At 33.7% G+C, this 26,650-nt stretch overlaps 1 protein-coding gene across 2 annotated transcripts; it reads right to left on the bottom strand.

Annotated features, from left to right (window-relative positions):
* On the bottom strand, nucleotides 1-25,267 carry ROBO3_3 (Roundabout, axon guidance receptor; the record flags this gene model as incomplete). Of its 2 annotated transcripts, none has more annotated exons than XM_051216030.1 (5): nucleotides 1-1,880; nucleotides 3,186-3,648; nucleotides 4,380-4,418; nucleotides 12,046-12,427; nucleotides 19,363-25,267. In XM_051216030.1, the coding sequence occupies one exon, from the start codon at nucleotides 25,008-25,010 to the stop codon at nucleotides 21,999-22,001; it is 3,012 nt and encodes a 1,003-aa protein (XP_051066581.1). In that variant the 3' UTR covers nucleotides 1-1,880; nucleotides 3,186-3,648; nucleotides 4,380-4,418; nucleotides 12,046-12,427; nucleotides 19,363-21,998. The 2 variants fall into 2 exon arrangements, with proteins under 2 accessions (XP_051066581.1, XP_012791905.1); XM_012936451.3 differs by lacking the exon at nucleotides 4,380-4,418 and having other exon boundaries at nucleotides 19,363-20,532; nucleotides 22,095-25,010.
* Between the last annotated feature and the right edge of the window lie 1,383 nt (nucleotides 25,268-26,650).

Genomic DNA, 26,650 nt, shown 5'->3' with positions numbered 1-26,650 from the left:
CTAGGCTAAATATTTATTAAATTCGCATGGTCAGCATATGAATACAAAGATAAATAGACAATAGATATGTACACGTAAAGAGATAAAAACACAAATGAACAAACTGTTGAAAAGTAAAATAAAACTAGAGAGAGAGAGAGAGAGAGAGAGGAGGGACAAGAACAACAACAAAATGAACGAACCGTTTAGTCTTAAGTCAAGTTCATTGTTTAGTTATTTCTTCTTATGTATAGTAAATAAATGTGTACAAAAAATTTAGACTTCATGTCAAAATTGTCAAATCTCAGATGGAAAAATGAAGTATACGACTGTCCAATTACAGGTACATGAAGTTATATCTATAATCAGCATCAAAGATATTGGTATTTCCACGTTAGCAGTTTAAATAGAGAGTAGGAAAGATACAAAGACGTCTAGTGTGAGGAAAAGACTTAGAATGAAGTCAATTCATTAATACAATCAACAAACAAAACAAATGCAATATAAACACTGCATAACAATATACTATAGCATTCATATTATTAACACAGTCGTAAATGTAACAATATTAGTAATAGTATCATGAATGATGCATAGTAAAAACAATAATCATTTGAATATTAAGAATTCAGTTTACAATCAACGGAAAAAGCACAGAGTAGTTTTACTATATGATAAAGATATGCAGCATAGGTAGATGTTTTTAATAGTATTGAGTTATCTAAGCTAGACAGAGCTTTTATTGTCATCTTAGACAAGATCTTCAGCGCCCACTAAGTACATGTAGTTCAAAAACACAACATCATATACATAACTATCAAAAAAGAAATATAGAAATAGACGATGATATCAAATTAGTCAGTAGTATATAAGAATAAATAAATAATAGTAGAAATGATAATATTGTATCCTAACGTTAAAAACAGATTGTACAGTACAAATATTGAGATCTGAAATACTGATCATGAGTACAAAATTTTCGAAATACATAATCCATCAGTATACATAACAGATATGAGTTGCATAATGTTTGGGTAAATCATGAAAAAAACAATTGAAAATAGATGAATAAATATGAATGGGGAGAGGTGATTCGTAAATAATGAAGTGATGAATTAATCAATTAATGAAACACAAAATTCTAAGTGAATACAGATGAACAACTTTGAGTATACATGGGATCATATCACTTTCAATGCATCATAAGTAATCATGTCCGAATAGTTCTACAATGTGCACCAACGCTATTATTATTATTATTAGTCACAGTACCGGTGGTAGTAGTAGTACTGGAACTAGTCGCTTTACTTAGATCATGACTGGACACCAGAACAGTTGTTGGCATCATTTGTGATGATGATTTGTTAATTTCATTTTTATTAACATTTGATTCAGTAAAACAATGATTACAGGTTGGTGTTGATAGCATAGAAGGTTCATGAAAATTTGCACTATTAGAGATAACTGGATTACATACAACAAGTGAATTCGTTGACCGCTGTTGTTGTGGAAGTTCACCATATCTACAGAATAACGATGATAACTGCATTGAATTATTATTAGATGAAATATTTTCAGGTATAACATATTGAAACGATTTTGACAAATCATCAGCATTACTATCATTTTTATTATTATTATTACTCGGATGACTTGAATAATGTTCCGATTTTTTTATAATTCCATTCTTAGAATTAGTAGATGAAGAGGATGCTGAAGAACAACAGGATGTATTGCATGAGAGTAGAACAGATTTCGAAATAGACTGAGCTATTTGTTGTTGTCGCTGTTCTGTCGGAGAAAAGTATGGTGGCAATGTATTTTGGTTATTCCGATGCACTACTATACTCATGTGTACGTTGGAACAATTAGATGAATCGCTGCCGGATGTAAGTCCATTACTAAAAGATAATTAAAGTGAGAATTTTTTTGTGACAATAATTCTTAAACAAAAAATGACACTTTATAGTGTATATGAAGTTATTATTCAGTACGAAATGTCAAACTGTCAATATACTAATGCTTAGTGATTACTACAACGTTCTGTACAGCTACAGACCCAATTAAAATTCAAGAAGCATTAAACAGCCCTTTCGTTGTAACCTAAGACTATTCCTCGACAGTGTGTTCCACAAGTTTCCTATGCATTTAGAATTATAATAAACTTACGTCACTGACCATTAATGAGATGAAATCGAATAAATTGTTATTAGGAAATGTGTACAGAATTGCTAAGGCGATCATAGGATCACTCAATTTTTGTTAACAATCATAAAATCTTACTAGCAACGGTAAGTGCGAATGCTATTTTTCAAATTGAAACTTTCACATGATCTTTGTCGTCAATTGGTTGCTAATTTTCCGTATAAGTGAAGGTCACGGATTGTTCAGTGTGTATTCACAACTAGTCAAAAAATGAACTTACATTCATTTCAGGAGAGCATAAGAGAAAAAGGTAGGAAAGGTTGAAATCATGGAATCATCAAATTTATTTAACCATTAGGCACTTTGAAAAATGTAGCTTCCACAATCAATTATTAGTCGGTTATCCTAAGTTAAATCATTCTCAAATATCAGTTTCCACTGTATCCTTTGAAGTGTTATGTTATTACTTTTATAATCCTTAACACTGGATTATCGAACACAACCATCAAACTGAATTAGATATAAAGATTTACTTGAAAAAGTGCTACCTTTTGCTTAGAATCAAACTAATATAGATAGGTAAGAAAAAAAACACTACATCATAAACATATGCTCTTAAATGAACTATCAAATCAAGAGATGATCAATCCTGATAAATTTATTGGTAGAAAAAGAATAATAAAACTTAGGAAAATCAGACTTCAGTTACAAAGAGACAATTATAACTCGCCTGTATGAAAGTATGTGGACAATAAGAAATGAGGAAAAATTATTTAGAAATGTTACAAAATTGAACGAGGGTATTATTAACGTTTTACGAGGATGGTTACCAAATTTGTGTAGTTGATGAACATAAAATATAATAAAAAATATTAAGTGCCCAAACCATATATAAGTACGGCACTTATTTACTGTTATTAATGACAACAACCACCTCATTATTACTAATATTGTTAGTAGTAGTAGTAGTAGTAGTAGTAGTATTCTTATCGCCTAACTTATAAAAATTATTCCTAACGTAGTAAAAATGAATCAATATGAAAAGACACATGTAAACTTACACAGTATGTATATCATCAGGTCGTCTACATGCAGGATATTTAGCACTTCCGCTCCCTATAGCAGTACTCCCCAAACCACTTGTAGCAGATAAACCACTACTACTTTCACCATTTCCACTATTATCGGTGAATTGACAACTTTTACCGCGTACAGGTGAATCAAATTGTCCAGGGTTAATAATTACTGAAGTATTTGGGAAAGCATTACCTAATGGACTGAGACTATGTGCTGCACTAACCATACACATTGTATCATGAAATTCTGTTATATTTTGATCAGTTGGAGAGAGATATTGTTTTATATAACATGGTGGAGACAATTCAATGCAATTATTCGCCTGACTATTAACAAAACAAGAACCGACTTTATGAAAGCCAATGTTTGAATTTGGTATTGTACATGAAATGTAACGAGTTTCAGCATAAGCTCCTGACAGAGGAGAGTAACAATTTGACAGGTAGGCTGAAAAATATAAGAATAAATTCAAATAAAATTAAACAAAACTGCACAACTACTGTGAGGTTACCGAAAGAAAGTGTTAGATTTTTCTTATATATATATATATATATAACCTGATCACGGATGATATAAAATATCCGAAATGGTCAATATACTTTAATTATCAAGTAAGAACTTACGCATAGTAATTTTTAGTCACATTTCATGACATCTTAGTGACACAACACAGATATTGAATCTAACTTCAATAAAAACAAATTTTAAACCATAAATCTGTGAGTTACAATTTATCTGATTTCATTTCTCACTGAAATTACTGTCTTAACAGTCAAAAATATAAACTAATAAATGAAATAATGTTTAATTATCAATGTGAAAGTTAGGTTACAATGAACAGTTCATTAAATTGATGGAATAAATTTTGATTTTACCAAACCCAGACAGAGAAACAATAGTGTAGAATTTTAGACTATATCATAATTTTAAAAAAATCTGAATAAACCAATTGTAGAAATTAGAAAAACTGTTGAAAATTGAAATGTATAGAAAATATGAAAACCGGTAGATAGGCAGGCAGGTAGGTAAGTAGGTAGGTGGGTAGATAGACATAAATAGCCATAAACAACAAACACACTAATGCCAAAAAAAACCAAACCAAAAACAAGTAGGAAAAATGTGAACAAAGATGAATTCTCCAGATACAAAAAAATGTTTCATTAAAAAAATTCACCTACGTGTTTTCGCTTCTCAAGTGAAATATTGAGAAGCTAAAACTAAAAAAAAGAAAAAAACGAATAATCAATTGTTTGTCTGCACATCTATCAACTGGGGTTACTAATAATTCCTAAAAATTCACTACGATGAAAAACAACTAGTGGAAGAGAATATTCAAGATATAATTTTATCTTTTGTATGTGAAACAAATAAGGTAGGGTATGACTCATCTCTATTAAATACATACACATATACATTTTTTAACAGTTGAATTCATGATTCGATCAAAGTTGGACCACCATTGAAAGCCTGGAAGCACTAGACAGTTGTTTCGTCCTAATATGGGACTCCATAACAGTGCGCATCCACGATCCTACACGCACGAATAGAACTCAGAACGTTTGGTCTCGTGAGCGAACGCTTAACCACTAGACCACTGAGACGGCATCCAACAAATATGTAAGTTCATCATGAATTCTCAACTTGGGTTGTAAAGATTGTGTAGACTTACTGACTTTAAGCATTATAAGGAATACCTCAAAATGGTAGTGCGACAATCTTGATGTCATTTTCTTCCAAAATTCTTTATAAAAGTCAGAAAAATCCCCCGAACTGAAATAAGTCTCACATAGTTGTGTTCCTTTATATTTTTGATTGTGCTCTTCTTTCTTCATTTTTTTTTCAAAATATCACTTTATGTATATGGAGCATACATTTTTACACTTAATAGTAAAATGACTTATGTATTAAGTCTATATACATTAATGATAACGTACATAATTACATTTAGTGTATTTACAAGGTGGTCATTATTTAAAAACAAAAATCCTTTGTCAACTAACAATATCTAAATAATGAACTATAATTTCACTGAAATCATGAACCGATCTGTTAGAAAACCATTGAAAACCTAGAAGGATCGGATGGCCGTCCCGTCCTAGCATGAGACTCCTCGACAGTGAACATCCACGATCCCCCAGATGATAATCGGATTCAGAACCTTCGGTGTCGCGTGTAAACACTTGACATTTAGACCAGTGTGTCGGCATCCGATAGTGTTGATGACTAACTTCATTCAATTCATGACATTGAGCGACTATCTCCCGTCTAGTGCTTTCAAGTTTTCAATGGTGGTTTAACTTAGACCGCTTCATGATTTCAACGAAATTCAACAGTCTCCATAACCCCACAATTATTGTTTGCTCATTAGTGTGGCTAGTTTCGAGAGGAAATTTCTGGAGTCTTAGTAGTAAGCCGTGGACAGTGAAGCTACACCTTGTCGGGTGTGAAGCAGTTACCCATCGAAGAGAATGGATGGTCACGCAATGCTGTGAGGATTGGTTGAAGTTAGACATTAACACCGTTGGATGCCGAATCAGTGGTGTAGAAGCCAGATGGTCTCATGTAACACCGAAGGTCATGAGTTCGATTCCCGTCTGTGGGATCGTGAATGCACACTACCGGAGAGTCCAATTCTAGGATGAAAAGGCCGTCCAATGCCTTCAAGTTTTCTATGATTATCTTAGTTCACCTCAGAATCCCAATAAAATTCAACAGTCTCCACAATCACGTACTGAAAATGTGGTATAAAATTATATTGCTAGAGGGAACTTGAAAATGTATCAATACATCATGATGTTGTTGCTAGCTAACTGAATTAACTTAATTCTCCGGTGAATTATTATTTTTAACAACTAACTTTTAAAAAAAGAAAAAGAAACTCTGACAAGAGTTGTTCGATGTATTACAATATTCTCTATATCTCTCACTTCTTATCTTTCTCTCTAAAAAATCAATTTGAACAGTTATTTTCATGTTAAGTAAAATCACAATCAAACAGAACACACATATATTTTAGAAGTATCTAAGGCAATTTCTGAATGTAAATTAGAAAAAACTTGAACAATGTACTCGGTTTACCTTAAGGTATATCTGTCCAAATTATTCTTTGATTATAGTAATCATTTTACATGTTTCTTTAGAAACCGTAATTATTCACATTCTCCATGTAGAAAAGGAAACAAATTAAAAAGACTGTCCGATAAGCAAGTCATGTTTTAATTCGAAAATCCCCATAGAATATACCATGTGTATATGCCAATTCAACTTCTCCTGTATATCTAGTTACATAAGCCGCACTCAGAGAGTTTAATCCTCACGTCATCGTAAACATATACCGGGATAAGTAAGAAAACGAATAGCGAAATCAATCAATTACATCACCCTTCCTCACTTACCAAACAGTCAGTAACAACGTAGAACTTCGTAAGTACATACATCAGTTCAAGCTGCCACAAAACATTAGCACAGAGATACAATTGTCGATTCAGATCCCACAGTAATCGGAAAGATTAGGTTTTGAAGATGTTATTCAAGGAGTATAATCCAATGAAATAAATTTGGAAAGAGAAACTTACCAAACAGTGAATATTATAATAAAATAGATTAAGCTTTCTCGGTTTTGTATCAAGTCCCAGATAGTTTACTTAAAGGAGCAAGATTACAACTTATCTACATCGCAAAAGCCAGAGGTTAACTCAAAAAGACTTGACTTATCTATTTAAAAGAGGCATGTTCAACCACTATGCTTACCTTGGTCCATGAATGTATTAGAATATACTTAAACCAAATATTTTAAACCCTTACTCTTTAACTCCCTTTATCCTTATATCTGCTTTGCCTCATTTCATAAAAAGTATCTATACAAAATACGAACAACTAAAGTTAGACACTAATAGGTAACAACAAGAGGGAAAATAATTTGGGAAAACAAAACACGAGAAAACGGTACCTTAAAAATTAAAGATAACTTATTCATGAATTTAAAACATATTTCAGCGTTTAAAATAAGGTCAACAGCATGTCAGACTAAGAGAATATGAGGTCATCAGATGATGATTCATACAAAGGTATAAAATGTGTCTGAACAACAAAACGTATAATAAGTTGCACAAAATATGACAATGATATCTGTCACAATGTATAGTGGTTCAGACAACCGAACATTTAAAATGTGGACGATATAAACTAAACGAATAAGCTGTTTAGATTATAACCGATACACTACTGATCTACACACTAATCAAAATTTATTGGTCGGTTAAAATTACAGATGAAAAAGCGAAAAAAACAAGAGTAGCATCAATATTTACAGCGATAAATAACTTCTCTAATTTTATAGATGCGAAGATAGACAGAACATATTTCCCACGCAAAAGAAAAACACTGAGGAAACCAATGAAAATATAAAATCATTTAAATAAAGTAGTAGAAGGACATCAATGGAAAAAGAACAAGTGATAACCGAATAGTAGGACATTGAATTCATCCGTCCTGATCAAATCGATTTGAATTATGCCAGATGAAATATTTTATTATTGATTTTTGATATCAAGAGGATCCCAATTGCATTTTTGGCTGATGTTCAGGTTTTGGAGCTAGATGATTTAACTGTGAAGCGGCGAGACTGTAACTTATTGACAACCTTAAAGAGACGCTTAAGTGATCTTGAGAAAAAACATCTACTTACTAGGATCAAAAGAGGGGTATAGTTTAGCGTGAGCAATTATGATTAGAAGTGAGAATTAACGTTACGATTATGAATTACAGTTGGAGTTTTCATCACGAACTGACATTAGCTATAAAGCTAAAATACTATTTAGCCATATGGATGAATGAGCTTCTCTCCATGATTCGAGAATTGCTATCTTTAACTTTATTGGTTCGTCCATAAATTATAGTCTCACTTGTGAAGCGTTTGCTATCGTCTATGGACAATATGATCAGCGCCCATTTTATAGGGCAGACATAATTAAACCATTTATCTCAGCGAACACAACACTGACAAAGGCATCCCATCAAAGCTAAAAAAAACTTTCGATTACTTCAAAACTTGAACTAAGAGTGTATCAATGAAAGATGTTATAATTTGTGTTCTTTTCCTTCCTTATTGTTGATTATTAGTTAAGGGAATGCCAATCATGAAAATGTATAAACAAATAAACCTTAAAAAATTTAATCGCAATACCGTCTCTTCAATAATTTTTTTAAATAATCGTAAACAAAGTGAATAAGATAAAACTTAGAACTAATCACTATCATCACACGATGAAGAAAGCTTGCATCTCTCTACTAAGTGATCGATAATGCATGTACGTACAAATGATAAATCTCTAGCACTCAGACGTAATACAAACCAAGAAGCAGAAAAATAAATAGTGAAGACTCAGTTGGTTCATTCTGTCAAACTCCACAACAGGAAAATTAAGAGATGGAAACAATGAAGATAAACAACAAGGGCATGGAAATAATTATACCCAGTGTAATGGATAGAACAAAACCCAAAAGGGTTCAAAATGAATAAAGGGTGTGAAATAATAATAATAATACTATGGTTGAAAATCAAAGATATGAAAAATTGAGTGTCTCTGTGTCACTGCAATCGACTTTTAGTTAAATAATTGGAGTCTCAAACCGTTAACTATGGTTATCTACGTAATCTCAACCGTGGAAGTAAAATATGATGATTGAAATCAAAAGGCAACAACAACGCGATGAAAGATACCTTCAACTACTGAACTCGCTTCACTGTGAAGCATCACTGATTGAAATTGCTGAGATATATTACGTGAAGAGTACATCATTTATCTTGAGGCAATATGTTGATGAGTTTATATTTGAAAGTATTATGAATGAATAGATTTATCATAGCGATAATTCACTGGATCTCTTAATAATATATATGTTCCGCCTGCATAGCTTCCTGATGAACTGCTATATTGCGAGGTTGGAATATGAGATCTAGTAGTTTAAAATTTAGCGTTTTAACGCCAAAATCACTGATATACGATATAATGACACTAATTAATTAAAGACCAGATACTACAAACATTAATTAAATATTACTTCTACTCTACATTTATGGAGAAAAAAAACAATCATAAAAATCGTTCTTGATAACCAGTCATATTATTGTACCAAACAAGAAAGCATAGCTAGCAACTGATCATACTTAAATGATCCATTTTAAAGACAATTGAATATAATACACTATTAAACAGGAATAATAATAATAATAATAAAACCCACATCTGATGCGAATATACATACATCTGACCTAGAACAGATGGTCGAACACGCACACACACATAGGTGCTAGGAAAATGAGAGAAAACTCTATTAACAATTTTATGACTAAAAAAAGATGAGATTGTAGTATCTAATTCTCTCTTTTTTTTACTTAACAAATAAAATATGTACACATACAAGAACAGGTGTTTTATAATTTAGAAATAATAAATACAACCAATTAAAATTATATAGATAGATAGGGTAGGATAGTAGGTAAGTAAGTAAACAAAGTTCATAATTCTACATAGAAACACATACAATTACAGACAACAAAAATACACAATTTACACATACACAAAAAGAGAAAATAATAAAAGATAGAAATAAACATGTGTGTTTTCAACGTATCAATAAGCGAGAGAAAAAAGAAGAAAGAAACATGTGCCAATAATTATTCAAACAAACACCGATTAGTCATATTCAACAAAGAAAGGAGAATGAATAAGAACCATTTGAAATTATTATTTTTTTACTATTATTTTAAAAATAATCTAATGATTTACTAAGAATAAACCAATATCATCATTGGTGTTTAACATACAAATCAGTTTCATCTTAAATATATGTGATTTGCAAAGAAATGAAAGCAGCTAAACACTCATTACATGTATAGAATACAGTATTCGATTTAGTTACTGATCTTTCAAATAAACCCAAGATTATAATTTACTAATTGGGTTGTTTATTGAAATTTTAAGGCTATTTTATACAATTTTATTCATTTCTGTTTAAGACACATATATTACACAATTTTTTCTAGGACAAAAATGGTGAGTAGTTTCTGTTGATTAAATATTAATGAATTACAACGACTGATCAGTGAGTGAATAACTAATGTCATGTTGATCTACTTTTTAATGTTGAGAGTATTTCTTTCCAGTCAGGTTGCAATATGGCCGCTAGTTTCGATGCTAGGTTGTTGGGAGTAAACTCTTGACTTACATTCCATGATAGTTGATGCTCATCGATAAAACACACAATGGTCCATGTTAGATTTTAGTCAGTATCACCTAAGTTCATAATCTACTCAGTAATACATTTTTGGTTCACGCATTAGATTATAACACTAGTCATTTGCCTGAACCATTACAAATGAATTTGGGTAAGTTTATGGATAAAACTTGACTGATTAATCAAGTACGTTTAACCTCGAATATTATTTTGAAATCATATACAGATTTTCACTGAACACATTAGCAAAATAGTAAACGTAAAAGAAACAACCGGAAATCTGAATGATATTGAGAAATAATTACCAGTTGTCATCAATCATGTTAAAAGATATGTATAAATTATATTTATGTGGTGTTTGGAAAGCTTATAACTGTCAAGAGAGATTTTATTTTGCTATTATAAAAGGAAAATAGCATAGTGAGATAATAAAAACATAAAACCTTACTCTTCCAGGTTTATGTAGTTAGTAAACAAAATGTACATTAATAAATTCTCATGGATCTTTCTTTTATTTAAAGTCAACTCTAAGATATTCAGTTTTTGGTTATCGAGATCGTTGAATTTCATTGAAATCATAAACCGATCAATCTTAGACCACCATCGAAAACATGGAAGCATTGGATGGTCGTTTCTAGGTTTTTAATGGTGGTCTAACACTGATCAGTTCATGATTTTAATGAAGCTCTACAATATGATAATTTATTAGTGATTTGATGAACAGTAAGGATTCTGGTGGCGTACAAGTGCAAAAGTTGAACCAGTTTACTGTTCATAAACTTTGTAATTACATTCTATTAATTTTCAGCAAGTTTTTTGACAAATATTGTAACCGTGATCATGTGCAATCTTATATAGGCTTATGAAAAAAAACATTTCACTTTGTACGACGAAACTTCTGAAATCGTAAAGAGAAAATAACTAAAAAACTGACTACAAGTCATTAAAAATCCATAAACTCTGTGAAAACTCTATAATTATTTAGGTTTTATTACTTTTCTAGATTACTACGTCATTTGATTTAGACCAGCTATTCATTCATCGACGGAAAGTATCGAACTCTACCTCAAGGTCACTTTTATCGTTCCTTAGATTTTGAAGCTATAAGACAGTTTGTTCAAACTATAACTGGTCAAAACTATGAATTAATTCAAGAATTCGGAAAAAACAATTAGTGGATTACGAATAGCGAGATATAATTAGGTGTACTTGTCAAATATTTTGATAAATACTTAATGTTATGATAATTCAATTAAAACACCATGTCAGCATAGGGTTGTAGAGATTGTTGAATTTCATAGAAATCAAGAACCGACCAAAGTTGAAAAACTGTTAAAACTTAGAACTGAATGGCCATTTCTTCCAGAATGGGTCTCCTCAGCAGTGCAGATCCACAATCCCAACAAGCGGGAATCGAACCCAAGACCTTCGATGTGGTATTAGCAAATACAGTGCAATTTCACATAATCATACTTTCTGAATAAAAAAGTCGCATTTTCATAGCTTCCTATACATCCACTGAGATACATACAAAAATACTTTCGAACAGTCAATAGTAGAAGATAAACTAAAAACACAAAGCGAAATAATATAATGTATACTCACTTCCACCACTTGGTAGACTACTATCGTCTGAAACAAAACGTAATTGATGCTCTTTTAATTCAAGTGGTCTATGTAGGTCACCACCTGATTCGGAATTTGGAATCCATAAATTAGGAAGACCGCATAATTTTGTTGAAGCCGACGGTAAAGGCGGTGGTGGATATTCAGGTGGGGGAGGAATAACATTTTCTGGTTTGTGCTCCTCTCGAATTACTGAACCATTGATGTTATGTGGAATAAATTGCCAACTACAAGAAGCAGCATTATGGAAATCATTAGACAATGGTAAATGACTGCCATTTACAGATGCTAGAAATTCTGCAGATTTCAAATTATCGCCTAGATTGAATGAATTCGCAACAAAATTATTTCGATTAGAGTTCTGTAAGAGAGGAATAAACATATAAGAGAAAGTAAATAATCATCAAACCAGGTAAATTATAAACATTATATTATGAGGAGAAAGTATATTTGTTAGTTAAAGATGTTAATCTATTTTGATTTTGAAAATTACGAACATATATTGAACTATGGACTGATGAATGTTAACTACTGCTAATTGAATACATTTGAATTTACCTATTGAACGGATATTTAAGAAGATATACATTTTATTGTGCACTTTAATATCGACTAAATCATTGGTTGCTACATGAGTAGATCTTTATCTACGGTCCTGTATGTTTCTCCCCATAAATGTTGTTCAGTTAAACAAATAGAAAATAATAATGTACTTCACAGTCATAACAAACAGCCATACCATCAGTAATATCAACATTTTGTCCAATACATTACATATATTATTAAACTACTGCCGACTTACGTGAATTACCCCATTGATAAAATGTTTAGATTTCACCGGTTAGACTCTATAGTCATTTTCGATAAATACGAAATGATTTAATAATCTACACAGTCGATTAAACCAACCTATTTTTTTAAAAATTTAGTTTGGGAAACCTTGTAGGACATTAAACAACAAATATTACTGGTTAAGATAATCTAAAATAAATGAAAATTGACTTAACACTTGGTGTAGTTTGCCTGCAATCTTAGCATTTTGGTGTTTACACTTTATGAGCCTATTCTGCTTACTATAATTCTCGAATAATAAAATTCAATATATTTATGAACTAACTTCACTGGTTTTTTAATTTACACATTAGCAAAGACTGCATACTATATTACAAAAAAAAGAATATTAGAAATTGAATACTTCTGATTCACCAACATTAAATGAACAATAGACAAAAAAGATTGGACTAGTATTAGTTTAGCCACTAACTAATTAATCGAATTTTCCGAGGAAAACCAAACATTTATTGTGATTTTTCCCTAAACAAATGTTCGGAAATCGTTCTAACAATTAAATCAAGAAGTTCAACCTGAAATAAGAATGAAGTATGCACCTTTTTTATGAACGGACATGAGTTCTAAAGTTTTAAACAATCTATGGTGAAAATTCACGGTTCATTCACATTTAAATATTCAACTAAATGTCCCATCAACATGCCAAATATTATTTAAGACATGTTCCCAACATAAAAATAGATCCCCGATAAAACTACGTCAATCAGAAGTAGGACACGAAATTGAATGCGACCGAATCAAATTCGCTGGAAAAAGTTTTGGTTTTTGTAAGGAAAAACTGACAGCTGAAACCCTAAAGATATGGCCGAACCCAAACAATCCAAGTAGAGGAAACGTAGTGCAATTAGATACAACGTGGAAACTAATGATTAACAAGTGAATGTAAATAAAACCTACTCCTATACCACTGAACATAGCACGTCGAGGCAGTCGGTGGTTGGGCATACGTAACACGTGTCCCAGTCATCTCAACTGATGAAGTTTCACTACTTCATCAATGGATTTGCCATCCTTACCTAGTACCCGTTTTCTAACAACTGTGTTACTTACTCAGTGGTCCCAGGAAATACGAGCAATGTTTCGAAGACACCTATGATCAAATACTAGTAACCTACGAATATCCTCTACTCTTACCGGCCATGTTACACAGCCATAGAGTAGGACGGAACGAACCCTACGAACCCCTCACCTACATCATAAATGACGCAAGTCGGCAAAAGCTAGTCGAGCCTTCTGTATTCGTGCTGAGATTTCGTCACACACCAGGCCACAAGGGCTGATGAGACTTCCAAGATAAGCGAAGCGGTCGACATGCTCAACTACTTCACTCCCTATCATTAGTTCAGATGTCGGCGCAACCCAGTCCTGAAGCAACATTTTGCATTTCGAGGGGGAGAATCGCATCCCGAACATGCTTGCATAGTTGCTTATAGTGGTCAGAAGACTCTGCATTTTGTCAGCGTCTTCACAAAATAGAACTATGTCATCGGCATATTCTAAGTCAACAAGTGGATCTCCCGGTAAAATTCCAACTCTTGGAAATTTGGATGAGGAAAGTGTTATCACTAAAAGCACGTCAACAACCGAGTTAAACAAGAATAGAGAGAGTGAACAGCCCTGACCAACACCACTTGAGGTAATCAACTCTGATGACAGTTCGCCATAAGCCCTCACACTGCCAGTTGTGTTCGAGTAGAGAGTCTTTACAAGGTAATGTACTTCTTTGGTACTCTTTTCAGTGACAAACACTGCCATAGAACCTCACGATCAACATAGCCAAACGACTTTTATTCACCTGGTGATAGCTGTTTTCATTTCATAGTGTATTATAAACCGAAAATTCTTATAATTTATTCATCATGAAAAAAAAGCAAAGACAAAAAAACCGAATTATTACATACCTCTTATAATTATGGTTCTTCCTTATTACCGCGCCGAATATTCTGTCTGTCGTAACGATACAGAATTATATGCATCTAGAATTATTTTAAGTATTAGCTATAAAGTCTGGTTTTTATTGTATTTCACCAATGATTAACTTATCAGCCTAACCAAATAATGGCACTGAAACAAGGGCAACAAAAAGAGCATGTGAAACAAACCTATTTCCGGGCGTTTTACTAATTGAATATGAATCATACAGGAATAAGTAGATTTGCTCAATTATTCATTGTTGTTATTGTATAATAAGCCCACCCAAGGCATAGTATCAACAATATAAAAAGTTAAACTACATACAAGAATATGGAGTAAGTCAAGAAACAGATAAGAATGCCATAAGCACATACTATTAGTTACAAATCAATAGAGGAAAAACATCAGAGGTTAGCTACTTGCGTACAGTTTATATATTTCCTCTGTTGGAATAAAATAACGATGAGATAGGATTAAGAAAAACTGTGGTAACCTAACCAACCAAGGAAATGAGATGAGTCGTCTTTTAGATATGACTCACCAACTAGATGTGCATGCATCGTACACTTCCGGGACCTATAATGACCCTGGAATTCAACGTCTAACGCTCGTAACCAGTGCTATCGATCAGACTAATGAGTTAATGACAGGCGCTTCTGGTACACCAAAAACCAGTTGTTTCTAAAGCATCCAATCTCTAGTAATCAAGCCACAGGACTGAATTAATTAGCTGATAATGTTTCCCAGACTTTCTTGGAATCACGGTATAATCCAGAAATAAGAAAACCAGTTATTCTGGCGTCTATATTCCAAAAGTTGTTTTATGAAGTTCTATTAAAACCATGGAACATAAAAAGATTATTTGGATGGCTTTTATGAACATATTAGTTCTTGAGTCATCCTTAACACAATTTGGACCTCTAGTTTATGGAAAACTACAGAGAAACAATTTTCTCAAGATTTTCAACATCAAGCTGGCAGAATTAAGAGATAAAATGTCGGAAAATTTTGTTTATGATTATTTCCCGTCAATCATGAAGTTAAAAAGCTGATGACTACAGAAACGTCCATGAAAACTAACTTCAAGTATCAAATATTTCTGTGCGAATTAACAGCATCGTGAGAAATGAATCAAAACTCTCAAATTCATTAAAGCATCAAGAAACTGTATCTAAAGTTAATACATTAAGGCATTTGGAACACCTTATTTTTTCTGTCATAATCCTACTAATATTGCCTTGTCACTAAACTTCTGTTTCAATAAACCGGTTTATACCTAGGTGAGTTATTTCATTTTTTCGGGAAAGGGTTTAAAGAACAACCAGTAAAAGTCAAACAATATGGAATGTTGGGATCAACATTAAATGATCTGAAAGAAATTGCCAAACTTTTGGTCTACCTTTTAGTACACCGGAAACCCATAAACTAAGAGAGAAATGTACCATATGAGTTTTGGCTTTACTCTAAAAATCTTTAACTAATTATAATTGAATTGTAGCCTCTAAAAGAAAATAGAAAAAGTCGAAAATAGTTTGCATTATTAAAAAGCTTCATCAGATAGGAAAGGTTTTTCTATAGGTGATTACTCATTTAATACTGCGTTAGATAACTTTAAGTTTTTTGGAAATATCCAAAAGTTACGAAGGTTTGGTTTTTAACTGCCTTTATTTGTAGAATACGCTATTCCATGACAAACACATAAACAAAAAATTTATACTTTAAAGGTAAAAACAAAATAAGGACAGAGAGAATAGGAGATAATATGGAAGTTTATAAAAACGTCTTGAATATAAATCAGTCTATTTTCTACATCCCACTCACATCAACTCGATAGTTTCCAGAAAAGTCATAACACCTGAAGTGATGAAAATGTGTAAAATTTTACTTTTAAGGTCAGTAAATTAATTAATTTCAACACTGGGAAACTATACCAAATGTGTAGATAGATAGATAGAAATAGATATATCACATTGAAGGCGTTTTTGGAAGGAAATAATGTACACGTTAAGTTGACTGGTTCGTTTACATGACAACCTTAATTACTATAAGAATTATACAACGAGCTAACGACCTCATTTTTTCAATAAATCAGCAAGCAACATTGGTTTTTGATTTTTAAGAAATCATTGAAATAGAGGATGGACATTTTGTCCTTTCCGATTTTTTCATTAAGGCATACAACTAATGCACTACACTATGAACTCTAAGGCATTGTTTGCTAAACTAGTCACAACAATCTTATTGTTAAAAGGGTTATTAATTTCCACTAAGTTTTACGTTTTGATTAAATAATTATTGAAAAAAAACATACAGTAACCACTAGGACACAGTGCTGTATATGCTGTGATTCAAAAAATGTTATACTTTTGAGATATCTACATTTTAACAAAATAGAAGTTTATGGTTACCACTACCAGAGGTGAATTTGTAGCTTGCTAGTTAAAGTGCTCGACTTTCAGACACTGGGTGACAGATTCGAGTTCAATTGCACATACTTTATTTTAGGTAGTAAAGTAATACCATTAGCGCTAATACAAAGTGTAACTGAGAACGTAATAGATTATTTATCTCTAGCAACTAAGACTTTAAGAGGATTATGAGAGCTTAGGAAAATCATTCAGCTTGTGTATTGTAAGGTAACATCCTTGAACAAGCTACACACTTAGATGATAAAATATACCGAGAAAATAGTGTACAATACCTTATTTTACACTGACTAATTCGTAAACAGTATCCAATAACCATAAAACTTTATAGTGATAAACATACGTAAAAACGAGTATGTTCTTGTATAAAGTGATTTGGACGACTTGCATTTTAATTTCAATAATCAGTTTTATGTGAAAGTGGTAATAGGAATAAATATGCGCATATATATTTATATATGCGCAATGAGAGAAACCTGACTAAGCCATTTTAATCAATACGGTACCCAGTTTATATTTACTATAGCAAAATAACCATTATTTGTGTAAATAAGAACTCTACATATTTCCCCTAAAAAGAAAACTGGAAATCGCAGTGACGAAAATGTAATCAAAAATTATGGAGATTCAGTATTCACGCAGTAATCACGGACATGAAACTCAAAATACTTCCTTAAGACTTTATCCCAATGGTACATAACTCCAAGTTGTTAGATTACTAGCTCAAGTCTTATTTTAGTTTTTCATGGACTGCTAACCCCAACACAATAGCTGACGTTACATAAGAGAGATGATTTTGCTACTTCAAGATGTAGGTAAAAATCTAAACCTAAATTAATACAACCTCATTTATTTGGTATCTAATAATAATTGGCAGGCCAAGATACAACTCCAGTAATACCTCAATAATAATGAGAAATTGAATAGGCCAACTCACTTTTTAAACTAACCACTGATACAAACAACCTTAGTAATGTATGATCAGAATGCACAGGAACAAGGGGGCTAAATCTAAGGATTTCATGCTGATCAAAAAGTACTCAGGCTAAAGACCCTATATTTACTGGTAAATATGTGCTGAGAAATGGATAGAACATAAGTACACTAATGGCATTTCACGTTCCCTTTGTTGATTTGCATATAATTGTGCTAAATATCACAAAAATAACAAAATTATGACATTTTGATTTCATGTTCGGATTAGATTTGCATCAAAGCTAGTAATTTTTTTACACATAATGTTCACTAAAGTTTATTTGTAAATGAAAATCCAACGTCTATAAGGAAGAAAATCTAATCCGATCATTACCAAGTGATATGATCCAAAAAAACACGTAATTTTAGTTATCAAAAAATAATCCAAGTTACTCGCCCAATGAAAAATAATACTGATTTATTTAAATCCTAGTATAGAGAGTTGGAACGGAATTAAACAACCTCCAGTTTAAATTATTAGGTCACATTATTATAAACTATAAGATGTATAAGCACATATCACGAAGAGAATTAGTATGTAAGTCGCAAAGCCACAAAAAACTTAACTTCGATAAAATACTTTGAAATGAAAGTAAAAAATGAACTTCGACAACATAATAATTAATTTTATCGGATTCCGAATAGGGGGATAATCATACTAGACTGTAAAATCGAAGCGGCCCATGAAAACATTTGCTCGAATATATCACTTTATATGAATCCGTCAAAAAATAGTTCATTATTCACTTGAATTCGTATTCATCCATAAATTTCATCGGTCGAGAACTTCTTTAAGCTAGATCTAAAATAACCTAGGTATGGGGTTTTGTCTCTTAAAATATCCGCTCGCTCTCTTCAGACAAGTGCCTTTTGGAGTGGTAGCTTATGGGCTAGCGCTTTCAGCTCTTAACCAATAGGTTGCACATTTAAACTCCGCTCTACTTATTTCAGTTTAGGCACCTGATTAGTACAGCTGGCTTCCATACAAACAGCATAGCTGGAAGCTAAATATGTAAACCCATAATTTGCATTAAAATATTTTGACGCTTATTCAGACAAATACATAAGAAATAAACGAAAAAATAAACTTCGATCTGCTAAAATAGAAACGCGAAATTTCTATAGAACTCACTTTTAATTTCGTGCACAAGTTACTATTGTTGCGCATCGGTACAACACTTGGTGTTCCACTGTGTTGATTACAATGATCGATGACTTCCGTTTTGTGAATATTAAATACTGAACAACTTGCATACGCGGGTACAGTATCCTCTGAAGTGAACTTCTGTGGATTAATAGATTCGTCTAATTGGTTTGACGCATAACGATCTGGCAGCGACAGTAAATGTAAAGAGTTGCTTTGGTATGCAAGTTTCGGTGTACATAAATTTGAGTGACAAATCGGGGGTACTGGGAATGGTATATTTATTGAATCTGGCAATTTCGGTCTGCTAATTGGGTTACTTTGATTCGACATATTTTCTTCAGTTAATCCGTTTTGGCTTAAGATAGTTGCATTGCTACCGGATGTTGTAGTCATCTTCAATACACCTGAAGGCAAGTAACTAAGGTTATTAGAACACACAGAAGGATCACTGATAGCATACACCTCAACGTCTTCATTACCGGTTAAGTACTCAAACAGCGGTGATGCTGCATGTGTACATCCTGTAGAAGTTGCTTCGTTTTTGCCAGAGGCAGAACGTAAAGTCATTAATTTGTGTTCAGAAACAGGTTTGTCACTATGTAACTTAGATTGAGATGGGTTCAAATGATGGAGTAGATGTCCCGTTTCCACCTCTTGTTGCTCACTACTCAGTAAGAAGGTGCCCAAGTTTCTATCAACAATGGAGTGACTTTCTGACTTGTTTTTTTGGAAAGTTAACGAGGTACAGCACGTTCCGAAACTTATTCCATGTAGAATATTTCTCCGAAAGGTTTTCTGATGCTGCGCATCTATGTTAGAACCATTAGCAACGAAATACTTGGCTGAAGATTTTAAACACTGCTTTCTTGAAGTTTGACGGACGACAAAGTGAATAAATAAGCCAAACAAAATCCAGAAGACGACAAACCCAAAAAGTAGAATATAACCCCATACAGGGAAATCAAAATGTTCTAAATAATTTAATTCATAATCAGAAGACTTAATAGGATTATGCAACCCAGCGGCAATAGATCGAAGATGATATCCAGAACTACGTACTCCCTCTCCTTTGCAGTTTATCCCAGAAATATAAATGATATAATCGACGAACGGATTTAGGCCATGAATATTTTTTGAATGGATGTCTGCAGATACCTGAAAATCACAGAAGAACCACTTCCAACAACGAAGTTTTTTATTTATTTACCAAGATCATCGTCTAGAAGATATTATACTGAATAAAACCACTGATAATTGAATATCTATATTCCATAATTTTATATTCAACGCTACAGAAATTAAATAAGTAAAATCTAGTGCTATGTTACTTCATTCGAAGATGGAAAACAATTTTTGCGGTCCCGGACTAAGCCACTTTGATAAGTAGTCCTTCACAAACCCAATCTCTGGTTAGTTAAGGAATACGAAATATAATCCTTCGGTCATGAAATTAAAACAGCACTGTTTACCCGAATTCGGGCTACTAATTAATATAATTGGCTATAACACAAGAGATGTGGATATTACATTGACACGTGCACGGTTATTGATAGGAATTCGACTTAAGTCTACCTGCGAAACTATACGGACACAGTGAGGTTACGTTAGCTTGCCTAAAATAAGTCGATATCTGGGAAATAAAAAGAAAGTATAAAAACAAGCCTGTCAGGTACTGAATATTATGGAATCAATTGGAAAACACTATAGGACAGTGTATGAGGATTTTTCGCCTAAGTTGATATGGATTTCAGTAATTAACAGACAAGTCTCAGTAAGACAATATTACAAAGCAAATTAATAAGGCATTATCTCAGTTCAATCTAATTACTGTGATCCATTCTGGTACTTTCATCTCATTATTATCGTGAGTCAAAACCTAAAAACATGTTTGTGTACTTTTTCGGGGGATATTTTTGTATAATGTAGTGGCTACTCAAAATGAATTAGTCAGGGCGTTTCCAGCTCGAAATCTAATAGTTTAAAATCAGATGTCTTAATCGCTAAGCTACATATGCTGTGATCCCATAGTAGCATTCAAGATTAATAACTACCCTCATCCTGTGAAAATGCAAGTGAGACTTACAGTAACTAAAACACAAACAAGAGTTCAGGTCTCAGCATAAGTTACCCACAACATGTATAAAATATTTGTATATTTACTGTAACCAATAAAGTGTGCAGTAATATCCAGTTACTATTTTTACTACGGTAAGTTACTTTTATCATGAGTAGTTACAAGTTTTGGAAAAATTCCAAGTGAGAAATGTTTATATTAGACGCAAATTGTTAAATGTGTTAACGAAGATCACATCATAAACCTCAACTTCCCAAGATATCTAATAATTATACTGAACTTCTTTCCACTTAAACTTGCAGAATTTCCGGGATGAAAATAATATGAAAGAAAATTCAGTGGCCAGACTAATTTAGATCCGTAATCTTTATGAATGATGGTACCTGTGATGGAAAGGACTGCAGACTTCCTGGGAAAGGATTGAAGACACTCTTGTGATGTGGTTCCAAAACAGTTAAGATTATGCGAACGAGTATAGAAAAACATATACAAGGTAAAAGTACTCAGAAAACACAAACGGTCCAAGGTGTAACCGTTAAAAGCAAAATTAAAAAATGATAATGAAGATTTGACTAGAAAATTCCTGAACATTGAAATACAAGACTAAGATTGTGCACAAATTTACCAGATAAAAAAGACTTACATGAAGAGAACGACTGAACTGACTTTTGTTCGCCAGCATATGTACTGCATATCCTAACAGTGCACCATGAGCCATTTTTAACTCAAGTGGTTTCCATGATAATCGAATACTTTCAGATGGATATGTGGAAGAGTTGATTTTCTGACCTCCTGTTATTTGTTCGGGATTTAACGGACTAATATGAAGAAGCCATTCGGCGCTTATTAATTCTGGCGAGGAGCTGGGTGGTGCATCGAGAGTCAAAGCCAATTCAGATCGACTAGATCTGCTTAGAATACGACCGTATGTTGGATCGTCCTTGAAGGCTTCAATATCCGTCTCATAGCAACTGAAAGGTGACAGATCACCGATAACAGCCTTAGCAACCGGCTGATCGCGAGACACAGTCTTCATGATGATTATGTTTTGAAATGAGTGATCTGAGGTCCCAACATATATTACATCTTTATCACTCACTGCATTAGCCATTAAAACTGTTTGTTCGAGAAGCTTAGGGGATGTGAAAGAACAGTGAACTGAACTAGTAAATGAAAAATCCTCATGATTAATATCATAAATATCCAACGATCCTGAATCTCCAATGTTTTCGCGAAAGGCAGACGAATAGCTTGGTGGTTTAGATGTAACAGCAGCTATGCAACGTGACATTGGAACTGATCGCACGTTTATTTTGAAACCATCAATACGCTTGAGCACTTCATTAGAAGACCGTGCAGCCCAGCTAACCAAAAGTTCGGAAGACGTGAGGGGTCGGATTGATATGCGATGTAAATCGATGGATTGGAATGTTGAAACCAGCTCCTGAAAATCAACAGCTGTTTGACCACCAGCAAAAAGCGAATCAGGATGCTTGATTACCAAATCAGAAACTGTCCTATTACTTTTTGAAACATGTGAAAATATAATTTCAGAAGGCTTTTTTACAGTATACACTATATAAGGTACTAGAGCTCCTGAACTCATTCCGAAACTATTAACTTTTCTAACTTCAACCCAGTATCCGGTATCAGGTAGTAGGCCTGTTATACGGACTTGGGTATGGTAAGATTTTTCAATTGCGGTGAACCAGGTATCCAGTTTAAAGGGTTTACTACTAGGCATCTGTGTTTCATCTGACTTCATATGATCACTGGTAGTCTTAGTGTGCTTTAGGTCCTGAAAATGTTGATCTGAGTGAACTGTTTTCTGAGAATGAATCTGCGGTAAAACGTAAACTTTATAGCTTGTTGACTCAGAAGAATTGTTGTCAGACCATTTTAAAACTACCCACGTGTCACCAACACTAACAATTCTTGCATTTTCTGGAGGTGAAGGTAACTGGGAATACGTACGAGGTTGATATATTGAATCATTATGCTCTTTTAAGCTTATAGTGAAAGCGTACTGTGCGAACCGATGGCTTACTTTTCGGTAGACGGAACAAGTGTAGTTTCCTGCATCATGTGGTCGAAATGGATAAAGTAGTAAAGAGCCATCTGCCTCGATTGAAATCCGAGAGTTCGATGAACTTGGTTTATGAATGAATTCACCATTGTTAAGCCATATTATGTCCGATTTTGCGCTAAGTTCGGGTTCTTTAGAAATAGATTGAGTTCCATGTGAATAATTGAATACAGGATCCAACGGAATGCCACAAAGTACTCGTACTGCTGTTGGACTGCGGAAACTTTTACCGAAAATATGAGGAGTTGAGACAGCACCCACACGACCTGGAATTAATTTGGGATTAAACAGAACTTGAATATCTGTCAGGCTCCTAGTTAAACCAGCAGGAGACGAAGCGCGGCATTCATACGTAGAAGCATCTTCCGGCCTGGCAGTAAGTATAATAAGAGTCCCAGAACTCGTGACGTAAATCCGCTCGGATACAGATACAGTTGGGATGAAATATGTTTTAGTTGACCACTGCAACCAACGAACATCTGGGGATGGGGAGCCTGTCACACTACAAAACAACTCAACCCGGTTGCCTTCATATGCGTATATTTTACTAGGAGGCGTGACAACCAAACCTGGAGGTGTAACAACATTTATGTAGGCGACTGCTTCAACAATCCCTGTCGAACTAACTGCTCGACAAATATAATATCCAGAGTCATCAGACTGAACACTTACAAAACGAAGTGTTCCACCTAGAAGCAGCCGAACACGTGAGTATGAAATACTGGGTACTGAAGGTTCTCTGCGCCAAACAACGACAGGGGGGGGCTCCCCAGCAGCACGGCAACTCAGTTCAAATACACTATGCACTGGCACTGATTGACTTTTAGGTGAGACAATAAAATATGGACGCTGCCGAACAGTAAGATAGGCTTTGGAACTTTCCCTGCGGTAAGCAAAAGATTTGGCTACGCAAGTGTAGTAACCAGAGTCTTGCCACGTTATCCTATCGATCCTCAAATTTCCAACATCCATAATCTGTATTCGATTGTTGGGTAACAGAGAAGAGTTTTCCTTTAGCCACTCAATAGTAGGACTAGGTAGCCCAAAAGGAGGAATACATTCCAATAAAACTGTATCACCAATATTTGCCACTTTGCTTTGAGGCTCTAATTTAAACTTTTCGTTAAGGAATGAAATTCGGACACTTGCTTTCTTGGACTGAATCCAGTGAAGGGAATCCGATGCATTGCAGTAATAATCACCCTCATTTTCACTAACAAGAGTAAACCCATAGGAAGAATATACGCTATCTCCAGCCACTTTAGTGGAACCGCTTGCAAAAGAAATATTGTCTAGTTTGTGCCATGTAATCGTGATATTTGGAGACCCTACAGCTGAACAAACAAGTGTGATTTGCTGGTTCTCTAGCCCATAACTATCATTTGGTTCATCAACAAATTCTATCTCGTGGCTTGGAATAGAAACAACTATAAGTATAACTAAAATTGATAAAAAACTAGCACCAGTATTCATACCACCTGATATTTGAACTGTGGTGCGCGACTCGATCAGTTGGTTGGAATGGCCGCTGGAGTAGATCCAACGATGAGATGCGTATAAATTATCCACACAATTAGATTCTCAATAATTTCAACTGTCAAATTAAGGGTAATGGTCAAACCAGCCAATAAATCGGTAATTTTAAATCGAAGTTAACTCCTATCTCACAGTACTGTTACCGTATGTTACTGAACGTCCAACCAAACTGTGCGGTTTTGAAGCCAACCTTACACCGCGACACACTATAACAAAAGTGCCTCTCAATACATTAACAGTCATCTATATAGTTGGAAGCTTTCATTAAGCGTCGTCTCTCATATTTACTTAAATTAGATTCCAAAGTTCTGTTGTTAACTATCGATTCTGCCAGATTATACCGACATCAAATTTTCTCATTTTTAGGGTTCAGAGAAAGTTAATTTAATTCCATAATCAAAAAGAAAAAAGATGTCGATATTATATTATTTGAGTGTCTGGGGTATTTTATCACTTTCACTTATACGCTCACTCGATTATATGCAAAAGATACTGAATGTCTTCCTACAAAAATGTTTTTTCTCTTACTGTCTAAAACTTATTATGAATATGTTCAGTATGTACATTCAAAGACTTCAAGCTAAAAAGGGAAATTTCCGAGTGACGCTGTAAATTCGCTGTTTATATCTATATAGTGGCAGTAGTCAACGATCTAAGGGTTAGTTTGCTATTTCGACCTTAGAAGCCTTGTATAACAAAGTAAACATGGTAAGGAATGAGATAAGTCTTGAAATTAATGGTCTTTATTTGGCTGAACTGCGTTTACTTTTGCTGGCCTTTGCACAAAAGCTCTGGTTACTACTTACATGTTCACTACAAACGAATTAGAAGTAGTGTCAGTGTTACGCGTGAATGAGTATGATTTTCACTACTCAGCTATTTTCTTTGAATTCTCATAAGCAGTCTTGGTCACGTTATATAAGCTGGTCAGTGAACTACTGCCAATTTTTCGATATTTCTGCCGAAATTAAAATTGGGACTTTTGGAGATCCCGTTGAGTCTCAACAACATATCTGGTTATTCACCGTTTCTTTACTGCTTGTATCAGTCAATTGTTCTTAATCCCAACAAAAAGTATGGCGAACATTGATGATTGTGATGATGTCACAGGTATTCAGTGTTTGACAACGCTTCTACCAGTAACACCTTCTAATGTATTTCGTTCCCACCCAGAGAAATCAAAAGACAGAGTCGAGGAGATCGGAAGAGTATATTTGGCGATGACCAATATATCGGAATTCTCTGATCTAATCTGGCTAGCGATTTACCGCTACAATTGTAATCGTTTCGTAATTGAAAAACATTGCTCAGTTTCTTGAACGTCTGAGATAACATGTGGTAGGTTGACTTCATGGTTATCTTGTCTCCAATGATAAGGAACATGAGACAGATAGAGTGTTCGACCTCATAAACATGGGTGGATTGAAACCGATGTCCTCACTACCAATGTTTGCCGCTTAGTAATTTCACCCTACTTCCACTACTAAGGTTAGGCTCTTTTTAAGTGTTGGTTGTAGTTATCTTAATTCAAGATATGTGCTTCCTATTTTGATATGAAACACAGGCATATGAACGTC

Source organism: Schistosoma haematobium, chromosome 4 (genome assembly GCF_000699445.3).
Source record: "Schistosoma haematobium chromosome 4, whole genome shotgun sequence".
Classification (NCBI taxonomy): domain Eukaryota; kingdom Metazoa; phylum Platyhelminthes; class Trematoda; order Strigeidida; family Schistosomatidae; genus Schistosoma; species Schistosoma haematobium.
This window is presented reverse-complemented; position numbering and strand designations above follow the sequence as displayed.